The 25,532-nt window shown below is 46.0% G+C and overlaps 1 protein-coding gene across 2 annotated transcripts in view; it reads right to left on the bottom strand.

Annotated features, from left to right (window-relative positions):
* The window catches only part of DOCK2 (dedicator of cytokinesis 2), a 458,739-nt gene extending 433,618 nt beyond the window's left edge, over window positions 1-25,121 (bottom strand). The window contains exons 1-2 of one of the 2 annotated variants that reach the window (XM_061393166.1): window positions 24,993-25,121; window positions 5,651-5,734 (exon numbers count right to left, since the gene is read on the bottom strand). In XM_061393166.1, the coding sequence (XP_061249150.1) occupies window positions 5,651-5,734; window positions 24,993-25,035 (127 nt within the window). In that variant the 5' untranslated portion in view covers window positions 25,036-25,121. The remainder of the gene's footprint in view (window positions 1-5,650; window positions 5,735-24,992) is intronic. The other variant, XM_061393167.1, reaches the window with a different exon arrangement.
* Between the last annotated feature and the right edge of the window lie 411 nt (window positions 25,122-25,532).

Genomic DNA, 25,532 nt, shown 5'->3' with positions numbered 1-25,532 from the left:
TAAGCCCACACGCTGCGACCACCGAACTGCGCACCACAACAATTCCTCGGGCTGCAACCAACACCCGAAACAGCCAAAAACTAATGAAGTTAATTAACTTAATATTAAGTAATAAAATATTTTTTAAAACAAGAGTCTCAGTAAGCTGGGCTACCCCCAAGGAACATCCCCCGCCACAGTGTAAACAATCAGGAGGTAGAGGGTGTTTTTCAGAGGTGGCCGTTGCTGCCTTCTGGGTAGGTGCATGGTATGGCTCTTACCCCAAAACCAAACCCAAGCATAGGGGTGTCATCCAGAAGATTCATTCAGAGACAATGGGTGCATCTGGCTTCTTGTTCTCCAGCTCCATGGCTATTCATGCAGAGGACTGGCTGACCTTTGGGTTTGTTTGTTCAAAAAGACAAAAAATTGCAAAGAGACCACCCCAAATCCCTTCTACCCTCAGCCTTGTTTAAGCTGGGGAAGGGGAAGGAGGAGAGGAAAATTAAACTGGACATGGTATTGGAGTCTTATGAGATGTTGTTAAATATCAAGAAAGATGTCAACCAAATATAACTGAAGGAAGTGATGGGAGAAAAATAACACTCTGTATTTATGTTTATTCCCCCATGAGGAGTTCTGACTGCTCAGTAAACACTTACATGTGTTTTCCACATCTGAGAGCAGGACGTAGAATGTTTATGCTGCCTCTGGGTAGAAAAGGCAGCCTGAAAGATGTAATGTGGACAAAGAAATAAACATTAGGAAGTCTAAGGCTCAGCAATGGGTGCCCTTCTGAAATGTTTGAGTTTTTAATCACAAAAAAATATTATCTAAAAGGAAATACTAAAAATGTTAGTGTTCTAGTGAAAGGAAATTCATTCATGCCTAAGGTTTCAGCTCACATTTTCTTTCCTCCATTCATCTGACTGCATAAGTTCAGTACACAGGCGAAAAGGACATCAGAGGGCCAGCTTCAGGGTTCCTGGAGCCAAATTCCTAAGATACATATACACCTGCCAATCTCAGTTTAATTCTGTATAATGAGGGTTGGGGGGAGAGATGGAATCCAACACAAAGCACCTAGAAGCCAAGCATGGGGCTAGACAGCTTCTCCACTTTTCTTATTTTATCCTCATAGCAAATCCAGGAGCAAGGTGATGATACTCCATTTTGCAGGTTGAGAAAACTGAGGTCTACCTCCCTAAGATTACTCAGCTAGCAGATAAATGAAGCAGAGAATAACTTTTTGATTCAAAAGTCCATGCTTTCTCTATGTTTGCATCTCTATGCCTGCCCTGCAAGTAGGTTCATCTGTACCATTTTTCTAGACACAGCGAGGTAGGAGAGCGTGGGGTGAACTGGAAGAGTGGCACTGACATGTACACCCTACTGTGTGTGAAACAGACCGCTAGTGGGAAGCTGCTGCACAGCACAGGGGCTCAGCTCAGTGCCCTGTGATGACCGAGAAGAGTGGGACTGCAGCGGGTGGGAGGGAGGTTCAGGAGTGAAGGGACAGCTGTAAATCTATGGCCGATTCACTTTGTTACACAGCAGAAACTAATGCAACATTGTAAAGCAACTGTACTTCAATTAAAAAAAATTAAAGTCCAAGGTGAAAAGACAGCCTTCAGAATGGGAGAAAATAATAGCAAATGAAGCAACTGACAAACAACTAATCTCAAAAATATACAAGCAACTCCTGCAGCTCAATTCCAGAAAAATAAACGACCCAATCAAAAAATGGGCCAAAGAACTAAATGGACATTTCTCCAAAGAAGACATACAGATGGCTAACAAACACATGAAAAGATGCTCAACATCACTCATTATCAGAGAAATGCAAATCAAAACCACAATGAGGTTCCATTTCACACAAGTCAGAATGGCTGCTATCCAAAAGTCTACAAGCAACAAATGCTGAAGAGGGTGTGGAGAAAAGGGAACCCTCTTACACTGTTGGTGGGAATGTAAACTAGTACAGCCACTATGGAGAACAGTGTGGAGATTCCTTAAAAAACCGGAAACAGAACTGCCATACGACCCAGCAATCCCACTGCTGGGCATACACACAGAGGAAACCAGAATTGAAAGAGACACGTGTACCCCAGTGTTCATCGCAGCACTGTTTATAATAGCCAGGACATGGAAGCACCCTAGATGTCCATCAGCAGATGAATGGATAAGAAAGCTGAGGTACATATACACAATGGAGTACTACTCAGGCATTAAAAAGAATACATTTGAATCAGTTCTAATGAGATAGATGAAACTGGAGCCTGTTATACAGAGTGAAGTAAGCCAGAAAGAAAAACACCAATACAATATACTAACGCATATATATGGAATTTAGAAAGATGGTAACGACAACCCTGTATGCGAGACAGCAAAAGAGACACAGATGTATAGAACAGTCTTTTGGACTCTGTGGGAGGGGGAGGGGGGAATGATTTGGGAGAATGGCATTAAAACATGTATAATATCATACAAGAAATGAATCGCCAGTCCAGGTTCGATGCAGGATACAGGACGCTTGGGGCTGGTGCACTGGGATGACCCAGAGGGATGGTATGGGGAGGGAGGTGGGAGGGGGGTTCAGGATGGGGAACACGTGTACACCCGTGGCAGATTCATGTTGATGTATGGCAAAACCAATACAATATTGTAAATTAAAAAAAAAAAAAAATAATAATAAAAAAATACATGACAAATAAAAAAAAATTAAAGTCCATACTTTTTCTACTTCTTTTCTTTTTTTTGGAGGAGAAGGGAGATATAAAAATTACTGAAAAATACAAAATAAAAATATTCACATTTCTATCACCTAGAATGAATCATTGTGATATCTAGAGAAATACGCTTCGACTCTTCAAGATTATATTTATTCTATTCCATTCCCCTCTAAACTTCTCAGTTTTATTAGTTTTTTTTTTGTTGTTGGGGGGGGCAGTTACATTTTACAGTTTTCTAACAATGACATTCTTTTTGACAGTCATAAATAGTATATCTTTTAATATTAATTTTGATTAATCAATTCACTTGGACTCAATGCTTGCCAGTATTTCCTCCTATGGCAGCTTTTCAATTTCTATATTTTAACATTTTGATTCCTCTCTCAATTGGCTGGATTTTATTTTTTGAGTAAGGTTTCTATAAGCGGGTTACATGGGCACACCCATATATTTTCTACTGACTCATTTTGACTAATTTTTGACTAACACTGTGGTTTTCACTTTTTTTATATATATTTGCAGAGAGGAACAGTTTTCAATTGGAATCAAAAGCAGAACTCCCCATTCTGCAAAAAAAAGACAAGACCAGGCCTGATCTCCAAGCCCTTAGCCATCTAAGGCCCTCAGGGACTCTTGGGATCCTATAAATTCCAGTTTGAAAACTCCTTATGGGTATCAGTGCACTCATGCTAAATCCTAATCATTTTCATACCAATTCTCAGATATCTGGAATCAATCTAACAGACTTCCAAATACTGTATTTTCAAAGTATTCATGAACTGGCAATCATTTGCTAACTTAACATGCCCAGATCTTTGCAGAAAATTACTGTGGCTGCTTATTAAAAAGACACATTAAAATAAGGCTGATCAATCAAAGTTTTAATGAGAAACCAAAACCCAAAAGTTTAGGAACAAGGAGATTAATCCCCAAAACAAAGGTGGGTTGAGTCAGAAAGTGCAGCCTTTTTGACCATCAAGCTCCAGGCCAGGCAAAAGTAAAGAAACGCTCTGATTATGTGCAAACTGTGTGGTCAATTTACTGCCCTGAAGCACTTTCTCCAGGAAAACTACATGAACACAAGAGAAACACACTCATCTAAATTTCAAAATGTAGGATGTAGAAAACATTCTGAGGCTGTTTCACTTCTTAGAAGGCAGGCAATGGAGGAAAGGGAGCTCGTCTTGACAGGAGTGGAGAGAACAGCCCCTGACTCGCGATGTGATGCTGGGTGAGTCATTTCTCTTCCCTGAGCCTTGCTCCCTCACCTGCAAAGCTAAGGTCTCTGCCTGTTTCTCAGGATTAGCACTCACAAAAGTGACACTGAGAGGAGTCAGTTTGCCTGCTGCCTGTACTTTTACTCCTTGCCCTTGGTAGATTAACTCAGAGTTTGCTCATCTGCCACTAAGCAGAAATGCATTTGTAAAACATAGGGTTGTGCTGTGGGAAAGGGGAAGGGTGTTTGTAATCAGATCTCCACCCATCTCCTCTAGTCCCACTCAATCTGCATGTAAAATGGAATCAGATTGGGAACTTTAGAGGCCTGAACACTGAAAAGTTCATAATATCTAAAATAACAATAGTACCAAAGAGTACATGTTAGGAAGGTGAACAAAATTCTCATTTCCCCCACAATGACTCCTGTAAAGTTGCTTTGACATATCAAACTCTTTCTCCCTCCAAAAAAAGTTCTGTTCGTTTGCTTATTTTGGTTTGCATGTGTGTGTTTGTGTGTGCACATGCATGTGTGCAAGAGTACATGCACCCCTACACAAATATGCAGGGTTGCCTTGTTAATCACATACAGCTAATCTTTGGCTGAAGATGCTACCTATCCTACGGGTTGCTATGAGGAGTAACTAGCCTAACATGTAATGGGAATAGTACAGTTCACCTATGAGGTGAGAACCCACAGCTGGCCAGTTCTGTAGGCAGCCTCCTTTCCTCTGACCCTCTATTTTCACTTGAGGGGGCCTCGTTAACAGAAGCACACCTGCTTGGTGCCCACCCTTCACCCCCACCCCAGCATGGGACAGCCTAACCTAAGGGATTAGCTGGGAAACAGGGACGTAGCCGACTCTGCCCTTCCTTCTCTTTGCTCTGCCTGGACACAGGAAGGACACACGGTACACCCTCCACACAGCAGGATTATAGGCAGGCCCACGTGGTGGGGGGTCTGGGGAGATCCACCATGGTCCAGCTGGGCAGTGAGGACCAGGAGAGCCTGCCTGAATATAGCTATCATATTCGTAAATTCATTCAACTCTCACACCCATGCCGTGGTCTCTATGTCAATCTTATCAGTGACACAGTTGATACATTGATTTTTAACGGTCTGCCTCATGAGTCCAAGGCCATTAACCTTAGTGCAAAGTTTACAAAGTACCCACTACCACCAATAACACCACCATGATACTGTGGTTACAGCCCAACAGACACTTGGCTTCACGAGAGACAGCACCTCTGTGCGAAGAAAGAGATGCTACCTTGCCTAAGACAGGGCTCCCAGCTGGAAGAAGGGAGTGAACACTGCTCCCTGACCCAAAGCTGGGCACCACAGTCCTCCTGAATCAGGGTTATAATTTTCCAGACCTTTCAAAACCCTGATAATGCTGATTTCTTTATAATGGTGTTAAAACTAATAAAGAAGCGTATCCAGAAGGTGTCACAGTCCCCCAACAGCTCCATGGCGCAGCAAAAAGCACAACAAATGTCAAACCACACAGTCAGGACTTGGCTTCTCAGTATACATTCCTACAATGACAAAATACTGTCTTTAGTAAATTTGAAAGACTAATATCAGCAAAATGTATTTAAACAGACCACGCATAATTGCAAGTTCCAAGAGAAGGTCGGAGCGGCTGGCTATGTCCTGGGGGTGTCCCAACACCTTTAGCCAAGCTCCTGGCTTCCCAGGATCACTTGGGCCAGTGACTCACCTCCACAGGTCTCCTGTATTCGTACCACATCACCAATCTGCAGGGAGAGTTGGGAGGTCCCGCTCCCTTGGAAGTTGTATATGGCTGTGAAATGAAAGAGAGGACCAGTGAGACCTCTGGATACCAAGAATCTCTGCACCTTCCTTTCTTGACTTTATCTGATGCCCATGAAGCCCTCATGGGCTGAACAAAACCAGCGTACAAACCACCTCTTGCCACAGGAATGCAGGCCCAGTCTGGCTCCCAAAGGCCTCTGCTCATTAGTCAAACACAGCCTCTCCCTTGCCAGGCTCTGCGCCCCAGCCTGGTGATAGGAATGGTGTTTATGTCATCTCCCGTGCTTGATTTTCCACGGTCCCGTGCTCTGCCATCCCCTTGTTCCATTCTCACAGCAATCCTGTGAGGTGTAAACTGTGATCCCATTTTGCACATGAGGAAATGGAGGTGCTGAGAGGTTGAACAATTTGGCCAAAGTCATTAGGTTAAGAAGTGACAGGAAAATCAGTATCTAACATCTCTATTTTCAGCTGCTATCATGGGCTACTTGCTGCTCCCGTTACTCCATCCCTGGTGACAGCAGCCTAAAATACCAGTCTTTCCTCCACTCAAAGACCACCCAGTCTTCACTGTCTAAGAAAGCCGTATCTTTCTCCTACCCAGCTCTAGACAACCTGTGTTCCTCTATCTTAAAATGCCTGTTTCTTGGCCTTTCCCAAAGCTTATCTTTCAGGAAAGTCCTGTTTTCTCCATGAGGCCCTCCTTGACTTCTCCAAGCCGCACTAACCACCCATCCTCATCTCCTAATAGTTGGTAGGATTCTTACGAGTACTTAACATTCAAGAGTGTACTCTGATTTCCCATTTACACTGCCAGTTTCTGGGGAGCAGCAGTTGGCTATGAAAATACCCAGAGTCCCCCCTGTGCTATCAGAGGCCTCTGCTAATCCCCGGGAATGTGAGATTACACTCTATCATTACAGTGCCTAGCCCTTGCTCAGCGTAACTTAAGTGAGGATCAGGCCACAACCTTAACGTAGAGATGAAGCTTGTTCAAGGAATACCCAACTTGGGAGGTCTTCAGGAAGAGAACACATGATATTTGATTTGACACATGAATCAACACACATGTGGTTTGATTTAAGGAAAGACCCTCAGGAGGATGGATGATTTGAACCTACAAGGTTGTCCTCATTCATACAGGCAGCAGGTATTCAGTGTCTACAGTATGCCAGTATGATCTTGCTCTTTTGGTGAAAACACAAATAAACATAAGGTTATAAAAAATGACACATGTGATGGAAGAGACAAATACGGCCACCTGGTAGGTGACTTTCCAGGTGATACAGTTGGTAAAGAATCCACCTGCCAATGCAGGAGATGCAAGAATCACAGTTTCGATCCCTGGGTTGGGAAGATCCCCTGGAGTAGGAAATGGCAACCTATTCCAGTATTCTTGTCTGGAAAATTCCAGGGGTAGAGGAGCCTGGTGGGCTACAGTCCATGGAACCATGGGTTGCAAAGAGTTGGACACGTCTGAGCACACACACACATGAGAGAGAATAATGGGGGGGCATCAACTTTTCCTGGGATAGTTAGTGAAGGTTACTCCCTGAGCTGATTATAGATGGAGGAGTCAAACGAGTCAGCTATGGGGACAATGAGCGGAAGGGCATTTCAGGAAGAGGAAACGGTGTGTTCAAAAGCCCTGAGTGAGGAAGATGCTTGGCACAGAGAGCATAAGGGAAACTGCCATGTGTGGAGCATGCTGAGAGAGGGAAACTGCCATGTGTGGAGCATGCTGAGAGAGGAGGGAGAGACGCAGACAGGCTGGAGAGGCAAGAATCAGGTCACGCAGGACTTCCTGAGGAGTTTAGGCTTTATTCCAAGACAACAGGAAACTGAATAGATTTTACTCAGCTACTTGATAATAGATTTATTCAGATACAGTTTGTCCACTTAAAGTACGTAACTCAAAGATTTACTCACAAGTTGTGAAACCATCACTAAGATTAATTTTAGAACATTCTCAACACCTCAAAAGGTTCCCCCAGCCACAAGTAGCCACTCATCTACTCTGTCTCTGTAGATTTGTCCATTCTAGACATTTCATATAATATATGGTCTTTTGCAACTGGCTTCTTCTGCTTAGCACAAGGTTTTAAAGATTCATCCATGTTATAGAAACTCTCATTACTTCATTCATTTTTGCTGCTGAATAATACCCCATTGTATAGAGACATCTGAGGATGGAAGGCTGAAAGGGAGTGATGTAATCCCATAACACCGACTATCACTCTGGCTTCCATGTAGAGAGTGGATAGAGAGAGGCAGAGTGGATGTGAGGAAGCCCATGAACAGACCCTTGCTTTGTCTTTCTAATCCCAGAGGTCTCTGGACCAAGGAGAGACAATGCTGTTGAGCCATGTGACAAAACAGAAGACCGACGGAACTGAATGAGGAGAATCCTGAGTCCTCTTGGCAGTCTTACCATTGACTCAGTCCATTCCCTCTCCCTTTGGCCCTCAGTCTCTCCTTACCTGTCAACAAATTGCATTCAAAAACTACCTCTTAGAGCCAAATCAGCAAAATACGGTGACGCAGGGAACTGCAAGAACAGGTGCTTGCAATGAAAAATCTGGCAAAAATGGTCAGAACCAACTTTATCAGAACCCTGAAAAACAGTCAGGAGTTTACAGCAACCAGGCAAATGCTTACCCAAGAAAAAGGAAGCTGAAACCTGGTAATGTCTTGTAGCAATTTACCTTACCCTTATCCCATTCTCTTTTCCCCATCTTTTGTTGTGGCAGTCTTGAAGATGGTATTCTATGTTCATGGTGTGGATTCCCAAGGCTGGAGGGAGCAGAGCAGACCTTGTCCCAAGAAATTGTAGTTGTTTGTTTTGATCTGTCTGTAGGCTTCCTGAAGGACTAAAGCCTCGAGTTTGCCTTTATTTCCCTGATTTGGGACTATCCTAAGGCGGAGATTCAGATGACACCACCCTTATGGCAGAAAGTGAAGAGGAACTAAAGAGCCTCTTGATGAAAGTGAAAGAGGAGAGTGAAAAAGTTGGCTTAAAGCTCAACATTCAGAAAACTAAGATCATGGCAACTGTTCCCATCACTTCATGGGAAATAGATGGGGAAACAGTGGAAACAGTGTCAGACTTTATTTTTGGGGCTCCAAAATCACTTCAGATGGTGACTGCAGCCATGAAATTAAAAGACGCTTACTCCTCGGAAGGAAAGTTATTACCAACCTAGATAGCATATTCAAAAGCAGAGACATTACTTTACCAACAAAGGTCCATCTAGTCAAGGCTATGGTTTTTCCTGTGGCCATGTATGGATGTGAGAGTTGGACTGTGAAGAAAGCTGAGCACTGAAGAATTGATGCTTTTGAACTGTGGTGTTGGAGAAGACTCTTGAGAGTCCCTTGGACTGCAAGGAGATACAACCAGTCCATTCTAAGGGAGATCAGCCCTGGGTGTTCATTGGAAGGAATGATGCTAAAGCTGAAACTCCAATAGTTTGGCCACTCATGCCAAGAGTTGACTCATTGGAAAAGACCCTGATGCTGGGAGGGATTGAGGGCAGGAGGAGAAGGGGACAACAGAGGATGAGATGGCTGGATGGCATCACCGACTCGATGGACGTGAGTCTGAATGAACTCTGGGAGTTGGTGATGGACAGGGAGGCCTGGTTGCTGGAATTCATGGGGTCGCAAAGAGTCGGACACGACTAAGTGACTGAACTGAACTGAAGGTGGAGATGCAGCCATGCAAAGGGGATTAATCAAAAACATTAATTCAAAAGAACTACCTGCTGCTGTACAGGGCAAAGAATATAAGCTGGGGCAAATGATAATCCTACCTCTAAGCCCGGGAGGAAAGGCTTAGAATTGAAATGCTTTGGAGAATAAGAGCTTTGAAGAGTACCATATATCACTAGGGATCTAGAAGACCATGTAGAGTTGGACACATGTTGAGAAAGGGTCTGAGAAAGCCCACATCTCAGCTCTGGTTGACTGTCAAGCTCCATGCAGGCAGGAAATGCAGGCTAAGGCAAAGTTGTAACTGGGCTGGCTAAGTGTTGAAGGTATGTCCAAACACCCACACACAGCTGCAAAGAGTAGATTGTTTTCTCTCAATTCCGGGCATTTAGAGACTTCTGTGACCACATGCAACAAACAACACGGTCAACAAAATGCTTTAGAAAAGTCACTAATCAAACCAACTGCTACAATCTGTATGAAGGAGTGACACCAAGCCCTGGTAAGGAGGGAGACTCTGACGTCCAAGCCAGCACGTCATGATATTCAAGATATCCAGTTTTCAACACAAAATTTTGAGGATTGTAAGAAACAAGAAAGTACAGTCCATCACAGTGAAAAAAAGGAAATTAATAAAAACTGTCCTGAAGAAGGATAGACAATGGACTTAGGAGACAAAGACTTTCAATCAATTATTTTAAATATGCTCAAGGAGCTAAAGAAAACTGTGGACAAGGAACTAAAGGAAACCAGAAAAATAATGTCTCCAAAAATGGAGAATATTGTTAAAGAGAGACAAATTATAAAAAGGAATCAAATAAAATAAATCCTTTGCCCAAAATGAAACTTGAGAGGACTCTCAGGGGATTCAGAGTTCTCTTCTCCTGCATAAAGATGCCCTGTTTCTCCATTTGCCTCCATACTTGGCCTGACTTCGAGCCCTGCCCCCAAACAGGCTGTTGGCATTTGGACGCTACAGCTTGCTGATGCCCTAACTCTGCAGATTCCCCGCTTCCTGAAGCCTCCAGCCCGAGGTCTGGCTGACGACACACCTGACTTGGGGCTGGGCAGGGCCACAGAGGTAAGAGGTTTCTAACAGAGGAAAACCATCCACAATGCGTTTACCTCTGGAGCACTAGTAAAGTAGGCCTGTCCATCAGACATTTGAAGTTCAGAGCAAGGCTCTTATTTTGTTCCCAGACTGTAGCCTTCCCATCTTTCCTTAGGACTCTCTTCCTCCAACTCTGCCCAGCTCTGTCAGGTGAGAGGCTTAAGAAGGTATCTTGGACAGATCTTGAAACCTGATATTCAACGTGAAGGTCTGTATTCATCCCAAAGACTCACATTATAAGAAAATGAAAGTAACTGACATTGCCATTTAATTTATACATGTATTTCTGCCTTTGCATGAGGACCTCTGTTCTCAAGGCTCCATTTGGGGAAAAGAAGACATTACTTGTCGACAAAGGAAGTGGCTTTGCATACCAATACCCAATTCTGTTAAGTTTTCTAAATGACTAACAGGAAACTTTGAACCAGAATGCCACCCTTTGCTGAAGTTTTATTGCTTATCTATGAATCTCATTTGAGTTGTTTCTGACCAGTGTCAGAACAGGTCATCTATTTCACCACTCCTGCAGGTCTAACCACTCTCAAGTTCTGAGTGAGTGATGGAAAAGGCAGAAAAACAGGAGGAACCTACAGGAATAAATAAGAAGTAAAAATCACTGAACTCATAGCCCTCCCCACTCTGGCCTTGTCCATCCATGAAAGATAAACAAGTGGTGAAAAGATTTCCATAGACACCTATCTCAGCTTCCCCTTTTTGATGAAGTTTCTGTGCCTAGGAGAATATTGGTACAACCCAACAAAGGATTTGACCTTTCCCTGTATTACAATACTATACTCAGCAGCTAAGGCAGCAGCTGGTTACTGACGAGCCTAACGAGACCAAACTACTCATGGCTGAGGATCAAAGGGGTATTTCGAGCACTAGGGCCATCTAAGGTCATCGAACCCAATGAGGATATTCATGCTGGAAATCCTAGATTGTCAAGCCAGGGGGAGCAGCTACTTTAAGACAGGTAGGACTTCCAACAACCCTGGAAATCAAATCCACCTTTTAGCTACAGATTTAACTTAAATGTATTGAAATAGGCTGCTCATCAGGGGCCTAAATCAAGAGATTAAGGAAAAAGTAAGCATACACTGTTACAGCATGCAGTTCACATAAATGGACAGAGAGAGGTCTCTGTGCTTCCTACAGTGTTAGGAGATAAGTACAATATTTCACTTGGATTTATAGATGAGGAAACTGAAGTAGAGAGAGAGTAAACAACTTATTCTTTCATCTCTAACTAGTAAGTTGCTGTTGTTTAGTTGCTAGATCATGTCCGACTCTTTCACAACCCCATCGACTGTAGCCCACCAGGCTCCTATGTCCATGGAAGTTTCCAGGCAAGAATACTGGAATGAGTTGCCAGTTCCTTCTTTAGGGGAGTTTCCCGACCCAGGGATCAAACCTGTGTCTCCTGCATTGGCAGGCGAATTCTTTACCACTGAGTCACCAAGGAAGCCCAACTAATAAGTTAAACAGAATTACCCAGAAATCTGGACTGTTTCCACCTCATATACAGCTTGGCCCCTCCCCTCACAATGCTGCTTACTTACACGTTACGTACCAAGCACATGGTATTTTTCAACAAATATTCACTCAATACCTACTGCATGCCAGAGACTGCTCTGGCTATTTGGGTTACAGTGACAAATAAGACAGACAAAATTCCTTATGTATTACTTGTATTAGCTCATTTAATCTTCACAGTAACCCTTCAATGTACTACCCTCCATGTAACATATGAGAAACTGAAAAAAAGATTAAGGAACTTGCCCATGGCCACACAACTAGAAAACGGAGTCAAACCCAGACTGGAATCTAAAGTCTTTCCTTTCCTGACTACCCCAGTGCCAATATCACAGTTTATTGTGTGTGTATGAGTACATATGTCTATGTGTGTATATCTATAAACATAGATATACATATATATGTGTGTGTGTATGTGTGTGTGTGTGTGTGTGTACACACTAGACTTGTTAATTTCCTGTCTTCTTCAACCTCAGCCAGGGTGGAGACTGAGCCTGTCTGGTGGCCAGTGAATTCCCAGTGCTGAGAACAGCATCTGACTCACAATTGAAGTTCAATCAATATTTACTGAACTTTAATAAATACTTGTTGAACTGAAGGAATACACTCATGCAGGGAAGGTATGTCTCGTCTCCTAAGTCTTTTCTTGCATTTCTTGACATTATTTAATGAGTTGCTGAGCCAGCTGGATTGCCAATTTTGATGGCAGCCATTGACTGCCCTGTGACCCTTCAGGATGGATTTGTACCTCATCACGACCCTGCCACTTGCAGACAGGTTTGAAAACAAAAGCTTCAGCAAACACCAGTTGTCAATAGAGTTTGTACAAGCAGCTGTGTAAGGGAACACAAACAGTATTGGTGAAAAAGAATGTAACTGCCTGAAGCTCATTTCTCTAGTCTCTGATCTGGGCTTTCAAGGGTCTCCATTCCAGGAAGAAATAGAACCAGCCGACAAGTCCACTTTGGATTCAAAAGAAACACACACTTTTATTAAAATATACAAGTAGTTTGCCTGGAGTCTCTGGGCAAGGTGTTGGTAGCCTCAACACCAAGGCAACAACCTGACGTTGCATCAGGAGGGTGAATGCGATGACCCAGCAGAAGCTCCCAGCAGCAAGGCCAGAGCTCAAACCTGGTGCACGTTGGCAGTGGGTGAGGCAGAAGAATCACAGCCAGAGGGAATCAAGGAGAAGATGTCTTCCTCCGATCAGGAGAGGACAAGAATCACAACCTCTGTGAACACTTCTAGGTATCAGACTTCTCCAATGACTTGACCCACAGTCACCCATTTAATCCTCTCACAATTCTCATGGTGGGTACAATTATTAGCATCTCTATTTTACAGATGAGGACACTGAGGTAGTGTAAGATGAAGTGAACAGCCCAGGGTGACCCAGATGGAAAGGAGATGAGCCAGGATTTCAGCCCAGGTGGGCTGTCTTCAGAACACACAGCCTCAACCGTTACACCGCACTGCCTCTGGCTAAAGGATGTGTATTTGGTACCTACTCTCTGTCAGGTGCTTTAGGACCCCTACTGGATCCTCCTAAAACCTTACAGGTTGCCATTGGTGAGCCAGGGTGACATACTCAGCCAACAAGAAGAAAGTAAATTCCCAGGAGTTCTCTAAGCAGTGACTCTCAACTGGGGACAAATGTGGGGAAGGGAACACTTGTCAATGCTGGACTCATGCTTGGCTGTCACAATCCTGGGGGTGGGGGAGGCAGGCATGGGGAGTGGGGGAGCTCCTAGCATCTAGCTGGTGGAGGTCAGGGACGCTGCCAAATATCCCACAGTGCACAAGACAGCCCCATATCAAGAATGATCTGGCCCCAAATATCAGTAGTGTCAAGGCTGATGAGTTCTGCAAAAACATCATGCTGGGATTCACTCTCTTTTTCCCAGTGCCCCCAGTATAGGTATATGCACACACCATGCACACACTGTCTCACAGTGTTCTGTGTTCACACACTCACATACCAGAGATGGAAGAGAGGCTTTATGATGAAACCAAGGGCTGATTTCTCAGTCCCCAAGCTTCAATGCGGGAGTGTGGTACACTGCTGGGCTCTGCAGAAGGTTAGAGGGGGTGATAGAGGGTGAAGCCTGCTATCCTGGAGACTTTGGGAAATCTAGTTCAAGAGATAAAATGAACACACAAGAAATAAGAGGCTATCTTTAAAAAAAAAAAAAAGAAAAGAAAAAGGTGGGGTGGCTAAACTGTGGAGATCCAACCAGTCCATCCTAAAGGAAATCAGTCCTGAATATTCATTTGAAGGACTGATGCTAAAGATGAAACTCCAATACTCTAAGATGCTAAGAACTGACTCCTTAGAAAAGACCCGGATGCTGGGAAAGATTGAAGGTAGGAGGAGAAGGGGACGACAGAGGATGAGATGGCTGGAAGGCATCACCGACTCCATGGACATGAGTTTCAGCAAGCTCCAGAAGTTGGTGATGGACAGGGAGGCCTGGTGTGCTGCAGTCCATGGGGTCTTAAAGAGTGGGACACAACTGAGTGACTGAACTGAACTGAAGCTGTGGAGCATGGCAGCCGCGGTCTCTCAGGAGAGAGAGATCAAGAGAGGCCCATGAAGGAAGTGAGACTGGAGGGAGAGGAAAGGGCAGGGGGAGAGCAAGGGGGAGAATTGGAATGAGAGCCCTGGGGAGGAAGTTGGGGAGGTAAGGCCCCAAGGGCAAGGAAAAGAGAAGGCAAATCAGCTTGACGGGTGCAGAGTTCAAGTGAGTCCTGAGGTGAGAACTGTGGGGCTTGGTGCAGGGATCCAGGTATTTAGAGGAGAGCTCAAGAACGCCTCAGTTGTGTGCTCTCTCACAGGACTCAGCCTCCGGACAGGAAAGGAGCTGGGGGTAAGGGCAGGAGGGGACACTTCATCTGAGCCTTATGAGGCTACTAGAAAGTGTAAAACCTTCAACCTCTACTCCCTCTTCATCCCCCACCTTCTGCCCTCCCATTTGCTTACCATTCATCCAGTCAACAACTCTTCTGTGCTAGGCCTTGTGTGCTGGAGAAGAACAAGAAACACAGCACTGCTGCCGTGGTGTTCACATTCCAAGGAGGAGCCAGACAATTCTACGCAAGGCCACAGTGAAACCTGACGGGGCGATGGCAGGAGCCACAGTGACCTGAAGCAAGGGGTGTCCCATCTCCAACCTGAGAGATGGGGCATTAGTACTAGTAACATTGTTTTTTGCTGCCTCAAGCAAAAAGGAGAGACTACTACTAGCTCATTACCTTGCTGAGAGAAGAGACTGATTTTCAGCTCTGCATTCCCATACTCAGCCCAGGACCATAACTTAGCATGGATTTATTGGACTTCAGCGATCTGAATAGACTATAAAAATAGTTTTCTTAATCTTGACCACTCCCAGATCTAAGAATTCACACTTTGGGCAGGGTGCCTTGGCTGGGTCTATTGTGCCTAGTTACTGAGTACATTTTACCAGGGTCTATAACTGGCTTCCATGAATGGGCCTTACTACTACTGCTACTGTTAAGTCACTTCAGTCGTGTCCGACTCTGTGCAGCCCCACAGACGGCAGCCCACCAGGCTCCCCCATCCCTGGGATTCTCCAGGCAAGAACACTGGAGTGGGTTGCCATTTCCTTGAATGGGCCTTAATGAAACGGTAATGCAAAAGTGGACGTGTGCATGTTTTTGTAGGAAGAGGATTTAGAGCTTCCACTGGATTCCCAAGGGTCCCACGTCACAGTATCAATGAGACTCTCTGATCTACCATGTTTGTGCTAGTACCAGATGGAATCTGGTTCCATCAAGAACCAGAGGGAATCGAGGTTGACCTCCAACAGAGCTCAGCCCTCAAACAATAAGCCGCCCAGGGCGGGAAATAATGCAGTCACATAAAACTAAAAGGCAAGGTGAAAAATGATTTCAGGACACCAGAAGAAATTTCTTCCAGGGATGAGGTGTAAGAAAACTGCTGGAAAGAGGTTGCATTTCAGTAAGAGTTTGAAGCTCTCTGCTCTTCAATTTCCTCATCTTTGAAATGAAGATAAAAGGACTCATCTCTCAGCATGGCTGTGAGGGTTCAACATGACACCACAGAGCTTCACAAATAGACCGGATTGAAAAAAGTTGAGGCAATGTTATTATTTATGGCAATATCGATGACAACTTAGACCAGGGGATTAACTAAGGAAGTCCTGTGTGCAATTCCATTCTTCCAGCTGCTCAGACCAAAAACAATAGTGTCACCCCTGATTACTCCCTTTCTCTCATACCTACATCCAATCCATGAGGAAAACCCCATGTGCTCGACCTACAATACACACACAGCCAAGCACATCTCATCTCCTCCCCTGCTATATCCCTGGGTGCCCCCCACCACCATCTCTTTCCTAGATTATTATAGTAACTGCTGTGCTGGCCTCCCTGCTCCCACATTTAATTCCTATCTACTAACCATAAAATGTCTACAATAATCCTTTTAAAATAAGACAGACAGTGGTTGCCAAGGGGGAGGGGTGGGACAGGGATAGGCTGGGAGTTTGGGGTTAGTAGATACAAACTGTTACATGTAGAATGGATAAACAACAAGGACCTACTGTACAGCATGGGGAGCTCTATTCAATACCCTGTGATAAATCATATTCATTGGAAGGACTAATGCTGAAGCAGAAGCTCCAAAACCTTGGCCACCTGATGCTAAGAGCTAACTTATTGGAAAAGACCCTGATGCTGGGAAAGATTGATGCTGAAAAGAAGGCAGGAGGAGAAGGGGATGATAGAGGATGAGATGGTTGGATGGCAACACCGACTCAATGGACATGAGTTTGAGCAAGCTTCGGGAGATGGTGAAGGACAGGGAAGCCTGTGCTGCAGTCCATGGGATCGCAAAGAGTCAAACACAACTTAGTGACTGAATGACAAGTGTGTGTGTGTGTGTGTATGTGTGTGTGTGTGTGTAACTGAGTCACTTTGCTGTACAGCAGAAATTAACACAACATGTAAATCAACTATACTTCAATTAAAAATTAAATTAAAAAAAAGACAAAACATACTGCAATTCTTCTCAAATCTTTCAATGCCCTATCCCCTTCCATTTAAACTAAAAGCCAAAGTCTTAGAACATGTGCCAGGCATTTCTCAATACAACCTCTGCTCAGAGCACTCATTTCTGACCACTCTGCCCCTGGCCTCCACACTGGCCTCCCACACATCAGCGAGGTTTCCTTGGCTGTTTATTCTACCTGGAACACTCTCTCTTGAGACAGCTCCCTTACTGCCACCACCAGGCAGGCAAGCAGCAAAATCCCGCTTCCCCGCCAAGTCATCCAGGTCTCGTTGGCACCAGGCTTGCACCTCGCTGCAGCCTAGCACACCAGTCACGGTGTCTGAAACCTGACATTGCTAGCACTTAATCCATCCCAGCAGATGCCTGCTCAGCACGGGCTCTGTTCACACCCTGTGCTGGATGCTGAGGCACCTAAGCAAGTCACACTGCCCACCTAGGTCCTCTTCAGCATCCTGGTTTAGGCTTTGACTCAAGGAGTTCTGTTTTATCAGGGCATTCTGAGTGCCCTGGGGCAATGTCTGGAGCGGGGTTTGGAAAGGTGCAGACACTGTCAGTTACACCCACCACCTGCACAGCGTCTTTAAATCAAGGCCAAAGCTGACGGTGCCCTAGTGGGGTCAGAGGAGCAGGACATGGATGACTTTTTTCCAAGAGAACTAGAAACCAAGTGAGACTTCAGAGGCTGACAAACTCAGCCTGGCTGTTTTCTAACTCACATCAATTAAAGCAAGTGGAAAGAAAGGAGACAGTGCCTATTAAAGGGAACATTTGTGGTGCCTCCACAGCCTTCTGGAGTTGATTGGCAATAAGCATTAGCATTCCCCATTTGCAGAACATTTGCCACAGAACACAGACTGTAGCCCCCATGTGTAATTGGCCATTAAATTAAAGGCCTATAAACCTAAAAACAAAACACACACACAAACCCAAAAAGAAGTCCAAAGGTCCAGAAATTAGCAGAATATTATGGTGACTACATCACCTGTCTCAAAATTCAGCAGTAATATAAGAATGCTGAACTCAGGGGGAAGCAAAGCTTAGCAAACACATTCTGTCAAGGCTCATTCAAACACAAACATTATGGTGGGGGCAAGACGGCCACTAACAAATGCAGTTCCCATAAACCTCGGGATTAGGACAATCTCCATAAACGGACTCAAACAGTCAGCCCAGCAGGCACTCTTCAACAATCCCAAACTGCTGAAGCATCAGAAAGGAGGAGGACCAGGCACCTAAGAATTGGTGGCAGGAAGGAATTAGATTTCCATCCATGTGTTTTTATTGCACCAGACTAACTTCTGGAGACAAATCGAAAGGTACAGTTTGCTTCCACAGCAAAAATAGGATTCCTCTAAGCATTTCCTTTACAATGTTTTCCCCCATCGCTCCTCAGGGGCCTTCTGAGACCATCCAGTTTAAGATTCCCTCCTTCCAATATTCTCATTCATGAGACAGGCTCTTTTCTTCAGAATAGCACATATCATAATTTACAGTGATATACTTATTGATTTTCCCACAAGGTGCCTTTAGTCTTCCCACTAGACTATAAGCTCCAAAAGGGTAGCAAACATCCTGGCCAAATTCTAGTAATTTCACTATCTAGCCATAGGAAATGTCCAATAAATATTTAAGAAATAAATCAAGTAGGAAGGAGTGAATGAGTGAACAAATTGATGGTCTCTGTTTCTGCTCTTTTACTATTAACTCTGGCAATAAGAGCAGTAATAGCGGTCGCTCTGTAGTGGAGTTCTCCCCTGGTGTGTTTGGAATCCATGTTTGACTCAGGACTCCTATGCAAAGAATCTGTCCCCACTCACAACTCCTGCCAGCCCCGTCCCATAGCCAGAGCATACTGGGAAAGGCAGAGGCAGCATCTTGATCAGAGTGGGGCTCATTCCTAGCTTGGCAATGACCTCTGACTTGGGGTGGCCTTTCTGAAAAAGAAATCATCAATCCAATCAGACCTTTTCTCTCAAGACCGAACAAATGAACACAGAGAGGAGATTCAGAAGGTACCAGGACACACTAGGTTGAGGTGGGCGGCCTGCTGGGGCCATCAGGCTGGGGCCATCTAGTGGTCTCAGAATATCAAAGTCAGGAAGGTGAGGAGAGAACAGAAAACTGAGCTCATAGGTTTAGAGCAGCTGGGAAGCCATAATAAGACAGGCAGAATTTCCCAGGGCCCCCCAGTCCAGCTCCTTCTTGAGGACTGCTGCTTATGTTTCCTGGGTTTGTTTGATTTCCCTTGATACTTAAAACACACTACTTTCCTCATACACACATACACACCGCACACCTATTAACTGAACACGTTTGAGTGAATTTTGTTCCTTCTAGTGAGAGTGTGTGCTGCAGGGACACAAGCTCCCATTGCCCACTCGGCACCTGTCCGTTTCACTCTGGACCACCCCTGTCCAGGGAACAGCATCACCTGCATCCTAGCCCAGAGAGATCTTTTGAACTCATCTGTATTTCCCAATCAAGATGCAAAAGAGATCCCATCTCAACTCTGGAAGATCCTGCCATGGTTTGTTATACCACTCCCCACCAAACCAATGATACGTTAGACTCCTAGTCCCCAGCACCTCAGAATGAAACCTTACTCAGAGATACTCTTTTCAGAGGTAATACAGTTAAAATAGGTCATTAGGGTGGGCCCTCATCCTAACGGGACTTCTCTGGTGGCTCAGATGGTAAAGAATCTGCCTGCAGTGTGGGAGACCTGGGTTCGATCCCTGGGTTGAGAAGATCCCCTGGAGAAGGAAATGACAACCCACTCCAGTATTCTTGCCTGGAGAATTCCATGGACAGAGGAGCCTGGTGGGCCATAGTCCATGGAGTTGTAAAGAGCTGGACACGACTGAGTGACTAACACTCACCCTAACCTAACTGGTGTTCTGATTAAAGGGGAAACTTTGGAAGGAGGCACACACACACAGGAAGAATGCCATATAGAGACAGACGCAGAGCCTGAGGTAAAAGGCATGGGGCACCAAAGACTGTCAGCGAACCACCTGAAGCTAGGCAAGAGACCTGGAACAGACTGTCCCTCATAGCTCTCTGAAGGAGCCAAGTTGTACTGCCCACCACCACACGTAGATAGGTATGCAACCGTAATTAGAGATGACCTGTGCAGAGAGGAGGCTTCTGAGCATAACTGAAGTACCCACACAGATCCACCAGCAGGCCCAGCTTCAGGGTAAACAAACCTTTTTCTGCACTCACCTTCCGAGAGCCCCTGCCCTGAAGCCTTCTTTTGCCGTCCCTAAACAGCACACTGCAGACCACAGGTCACCTGTTAAGGAGCCACCCGTTGCCCTCACTAGTGCTCCAAATCCACATGTTGAAGTCCCGTATTTGGATCAGGTCTGTACAGATGTGATTAGGAAGCTGTTAGCATGGGGCCCTAATCCAACATGACTGGCATCCTTTGAAGAAGATGGCTCACACACGTGGTGAGCATGCACAGAGAGATGACCGTGTGAGGACAAAGCAATGAAAAAGCAGTTGGCTGCTGGCCTAGGAGGCCTCAGGAGAAGCCAACCTCCTAGCACCTTGGACTTGGAATTCCAGCCTCCAGAACTGTGAGAAAATAATTTCTGTTGTTTAAGCCGCCCAGTCAGTACCTTTTTGTTATGGCTGCCTGAAAAAACAAATCTATCATCCCTAATACCCTCATTTCCCTCCTTGTTTAGGTACACTGGATTTTTAGCTGGGTGCATGACTGCTTACATTGAAGACTGCATTTCCAGGTTCCCTTGTGGCTAGGTTCAGTCATGTGATTAGGTTTTAGCCAATAGGATACAAGAGGAAGTGTCAAGTGGGCCTTCAAGCAAGCGGCCTTAATGCAAAGGGTCATGCCCTTCATGTTCCCTTCAGTTCTCTTGCTGCCTGGAAGATGGACCTGAGCTCAAGAAGCCAGTTTGGTGCAAAAGGCAGAAGCCTTGCCAAGGAAGCAGGGCAGGAAACAGGATGAGCTACTCTACCACTTCTTCAGGGACTCTTTCTGGGCTTTCTATATGAGAGAGGAATAACCTTTTATTTTGGAGAGTTTCTGTCATCCATAGGAATCTGTTACTCTTTTTCACCTCCTTTTCTGTCCTCTGTCCTCTCTTCCAAGGATAAAGCTGTCATCAATGACAAAAGTCTCAGGCAGAGAGGATTAAGACAGTACAGGCCAAAAGGAAATGTTAATTATATGTGGAACTCCTGCAGGATTAACCAGTCAGTCAGTAGACAGGAAAATTGTCACCCACTGCTGTTCCATTCTGTGTCCAACCCCTGCCCCCCTCCAAGTGGTTAAATTATCTTCCTACAGGTGGCATACCTGCTCAGAACCTCCACTGCTCACACAATGAAGCCCAAACTTATGAGCTTGGTACTCAAAGGCCTTCACAATCAGGCTGCAATCTACCTCTCCAACTTTTTGTTTTTTCACTACAATCATTCACTAAAATCAAAGAGGACTATTTATTGTTTGACCTAAATGCCAACACCTTCCAACCTCCTGCCTTTGTCTATAACATTTCTCCTTCCAGTTTCCCTTCTAGTGTTGTACAGAGGGCCTGGTGTCTGAAGACAACTGAATCTAATGCCCAGCCCAAGTACTTCCAAGTTATGTGAACTCTGGAAGTCTTTGCCTATAAAATGAGAATACTACACTGTCTCACATAGGTGTTTGGAAGCCAGACAAAGATATTGCATGAGAATGGGTCTTCTACTATACTTACTGTTATAAGGCATGACTGTCCTGAACCTGGCGTAAGGGTGCATTACCCTGTGTCTCTCTTGGCTCAGCAACTATTATCCCCTTGACCTCAGCTGCTAACTTTCATTGCCCAGTGTCATTACTAAGTGATTTTTCAGGTCCTACCTCTATTCAATCCTCACAATAGTCTCAAGAGATCCATATTATGCCTACTATAGATGAGTAAACAGGGCCAGATTTGAACTCACAGCGCAAGCTTCTAATCTTACACAAAACTCCCCAAGGGCAGAGGCTATGTCTTTTCTTATGTTATAGCTACACTATCTCATCTGTGGCAAGTCTACCCAAGTGTCCTCTCTGGAACTGTAAAGGATCACCCTTTAAAGCTCCATCAAGGAAGTACAAGGAACCTGGCCAGGGATCTACATGAGGCTCACTCTGGGTGCCCACCACACAGTGAGCTGAGAAAGCAGCCAAGAGGTTCTGGTATGAAGCTGCCCCCAGAAAAATCAGCTCCCCCCAGAAAAATCAGCTCCCCAGACAAACAGACACCAGCAGCCCTCGTCAGCTGGGCCGGAGGAAAGAGAAACCGAATGGGAAAGCAAAGCTCAGGAGCTCCTGTGTTCGACCGGCTGAGACTCCAGAGATGTTCTGACGACTCCCTAACCCTTACGTGGCTCTAGCTCTTCATCTTCCTTCAAGCCCCACACTCATTATCTCAGATGCTCTTCAGAAAAGAATGCCTTGAAATAGAAATGTATTAATATCTAGACTTACAGTGAGGAAACTATAGCACAGACGTCTGCAAAAATGATGCTTTCAGAAGCAGAACTCAGACTCCTTACTCCCAGGCCACTGTTCTTTCTGCTGGGTGACTCCAGTCCCCTGTCTCCTCATAACCCAAAGCCACAAAGCCTTGCTTTTTCATTCCATCCACCTGGAGTCTGCAGAGGAGGGCTGGAGAGTACCTTTCTTACCTCTGCCATTCAACGGCAGAGAGAAAAAGATCCTCTGATAAACAGACGCCTACCAAGTGTTCACTGGCCCTCTTAAAGGTCATACGTCCTCTGACCCCCACCCCAAATAGAATTTTCATAGGTAGGTGTGAACAATGTCAGATATCCCATCAGAAGAAGCCTCTGGGCCTACAGCCTAACAGTTTCTAGTCTCTGAGCACACAGGTGGGGTTTCCTCTGCTAGGGAGGGTGAGACCCTACTCCATCCTGTAGGCCCCTCCCAGCCTGTGATGACATGTCCTGAATTGGGCTCTCAAGCAGAGAATAAAGTCTAAAAACAAGCATTGATAAAATTTAATGAGGATCCGTACAACTCATTCTAGGCACTTTATGTGGGTTAATTCATCTCCTTCGACAACCCTGAGCAGCAGGCGCCGTTATTGCTCCCGTTACACAGACAAGGAAACTGAAGCCTGAGAGAGTACATAAGTTGTCTAGCTCAGAAGGCTGGGAAGCACTGGAAGCTGGAGTCCAAGAGCAGGAACCAGAGTCCATTCTCTTCACCCTGCAGCACAGTACCCACCCGGCAGGAGCGCACTGCAGCCCTTCAGCCAGAGGGTGGGACTCTCCCACCACCCTCAGGCTCCCTAACTAACTGCCCTAGTTCCCCTGGGCCACCAGTGCCCGGCCCTCGTATACCACCCAGGCACCTTCGCTCTTCTGTCCACCAGTCTTCCTCTACACTGGCTTCAGCACATAGCTCATGTCCCTCCTCTGAACAGAAGCCCTCTGCGGCTCCCCACTGCCTAAATGGAAAAGGTCTCACCTTCTTAGCATAGCATTCCTTCCAAAATATGGCTGCAGCTTAACTTTGTGCACCCTCCCCTTCAATGCACCCTCCCCTCAAGGCGAAAGGAGCTACCACTTTTTTTCTCTGGATATGCTCTTGTTTTCCTGGATATTCCCTTCATGTCCAGCTTTCATCTCCTAGATTGCATTGGTCCCTCCACCTGTAAGGGTCTGCTCCATTTATCAGTCCCCATCTTCCCCTGAGAAGGGATTCAGCCTGATAACCCGAGCAAGAAGGGCCAGAGTTACAGAAGCTTTAAAGTTGAAAAGTTAGTGAATCTAGTTCAACGTAGGTGGAGAAATTGAGCCCCCTTCAGGGCATGGATTAGTATTTGTTCTCTGGCTGGGGACCATTCACCTTTAAACACTCCACAGCGCCTGGAGCCTAGTAAATGAATGACTAACTGGTGAGCCCTCCAGGACAGTGCTTCTCCAGCAGTGGCCCTGGGATTCCCAGCATCTAATCACTCTTGGCCTTGGGTCCTCCAACATCTGACCTGTTCAGTTCTCATCTCTGAGGGCGGTATCTGGTGTCTGCCTGTGTAGCAAGCCACAGAGAGGTTTTTAAATTCACACTTATCTGAAAACCACATTGAATCTATGGGGATTGCACCACGGGTGCCATTTAGTAGAAAGAGTCCTAGTACCTGAAGCTTCCCTTCCCCCAGTCACCACTTCCGCCCCTGAGCTTGAGGCAGAGGCCTCTGGGAGCTTAGATGGCTGAAGCTGATGAGGCGGCTTCTTGGATGTCCCCGTATAACCTGGTGCGAGACTTTCTCCCCCAGAGACTGTCTGGGGCTGAGTGGAGGGTCTTGCCCTCCAGCCCTACACCCCAAGGATGCTCTGCCAAACAAGGGGGTCATCTGACCCAGGAGGAACAGGCAGGGGAAGCAGGCAGATGGGTGTCGCTTAGGGCAAGGGTGGCAGGAGGGATGTGGGGTCAGGCAAGGCCCAGCCTAGAGAGAGAACGATGCTCGATGCTCCCTCTAAGAGGCCAAGTCTCCAGAAAGGGTGAGGGAATCCCTGCAATGCTAGGAGCCTGACACAGAGGCAGGTGGCTCCGAGCTCTGCTGGAACCCATCTAGGAAATGCATAGACACTTGGAGAAAGAGGGCAGCCCTGTGGCGGTGGGCAGCCAGGAGAGGGAGTGGGCAGGGTGTGGCCTGCTGGGTGAGGTGCCCACCTTCCTCTCCCCCTGCCTCCCTTTTCCTATCCTGCTGGCCACACAGCAGCAGAGGGAGCCCTCCGAGCTTGAGTGGGCGCTCGCGGCCTGTGTCCACACCGCTGGCTCCCCAGCACCTTCCTGGGTGGCTCTCTGGCCACCTGCCCTTCTCCTGCCGAGATCCCGAGGCCCAGTCTTACCCACTCCATGTCGCTCCTTGTCAGTTTTGCGCCAGGGGGCCATGGCTCGGCTGGGACCTGCAGGCACCTCCTGTCGTCCTCTGGGGAAGCAGCCAGGGGTGGCTGGGCGCGCTGCTGAGCCCCACTTCCTTCCTCTTTTCAAACTCCCTCTCGGCCCGCCCTCCCCTCCTCAGGGCGCCAGCTCCTCCTCCCCCATCCCTTTGGGCAGGGGCACGGTAGAAGCTTAGTGGCTAGAAGTCCAGAAGTCCTCCACAAAGCTTAGGGGCCACGCCCCGCTTGCCTCCTCCCCAGGCAATCTAGCAGTGGCCGAGCAGGTACCTGAGGTCACTCAGGCCATCACCACAAGTGCAGGAAGTTCCCCGGTAACTGAGTCTAGTGATTAAACCCAGCTCCCTCCCACCTTCCCAGGTGGCTCTAGTGGTAAAGAACCTGAGTGCAATTGTGCGGTAGTTTGAGAATTCTTTGGCATTGCCTTTCTTTGGGATTGGAATGAAAACTGACCTTTTCCAGTCCTGTGGCCACTGCTGAGTTTTCCAAACT

The sequence above is a fragment of the Bos javanicus genome, chromosome 20 (genome assembly GCF_032452875.1).
Source record: "Bos javanicus breed banteng chromosome 20, ARS-OSU_banteng_1.0, whole genome shotgun sequence".
In the NCBI taxonomy this organism is placed as follows: domain Eukaryota; kingdom Metazoa; phylum Chordata; class Mammalia; order Artiodactyla; family Bovidae; genus Bos; species Bos javanicus.
Note: the sequence above shows the minus strand (reverse complement) of the source record. Positions and strands in the feature narration are given on the sequence as shown.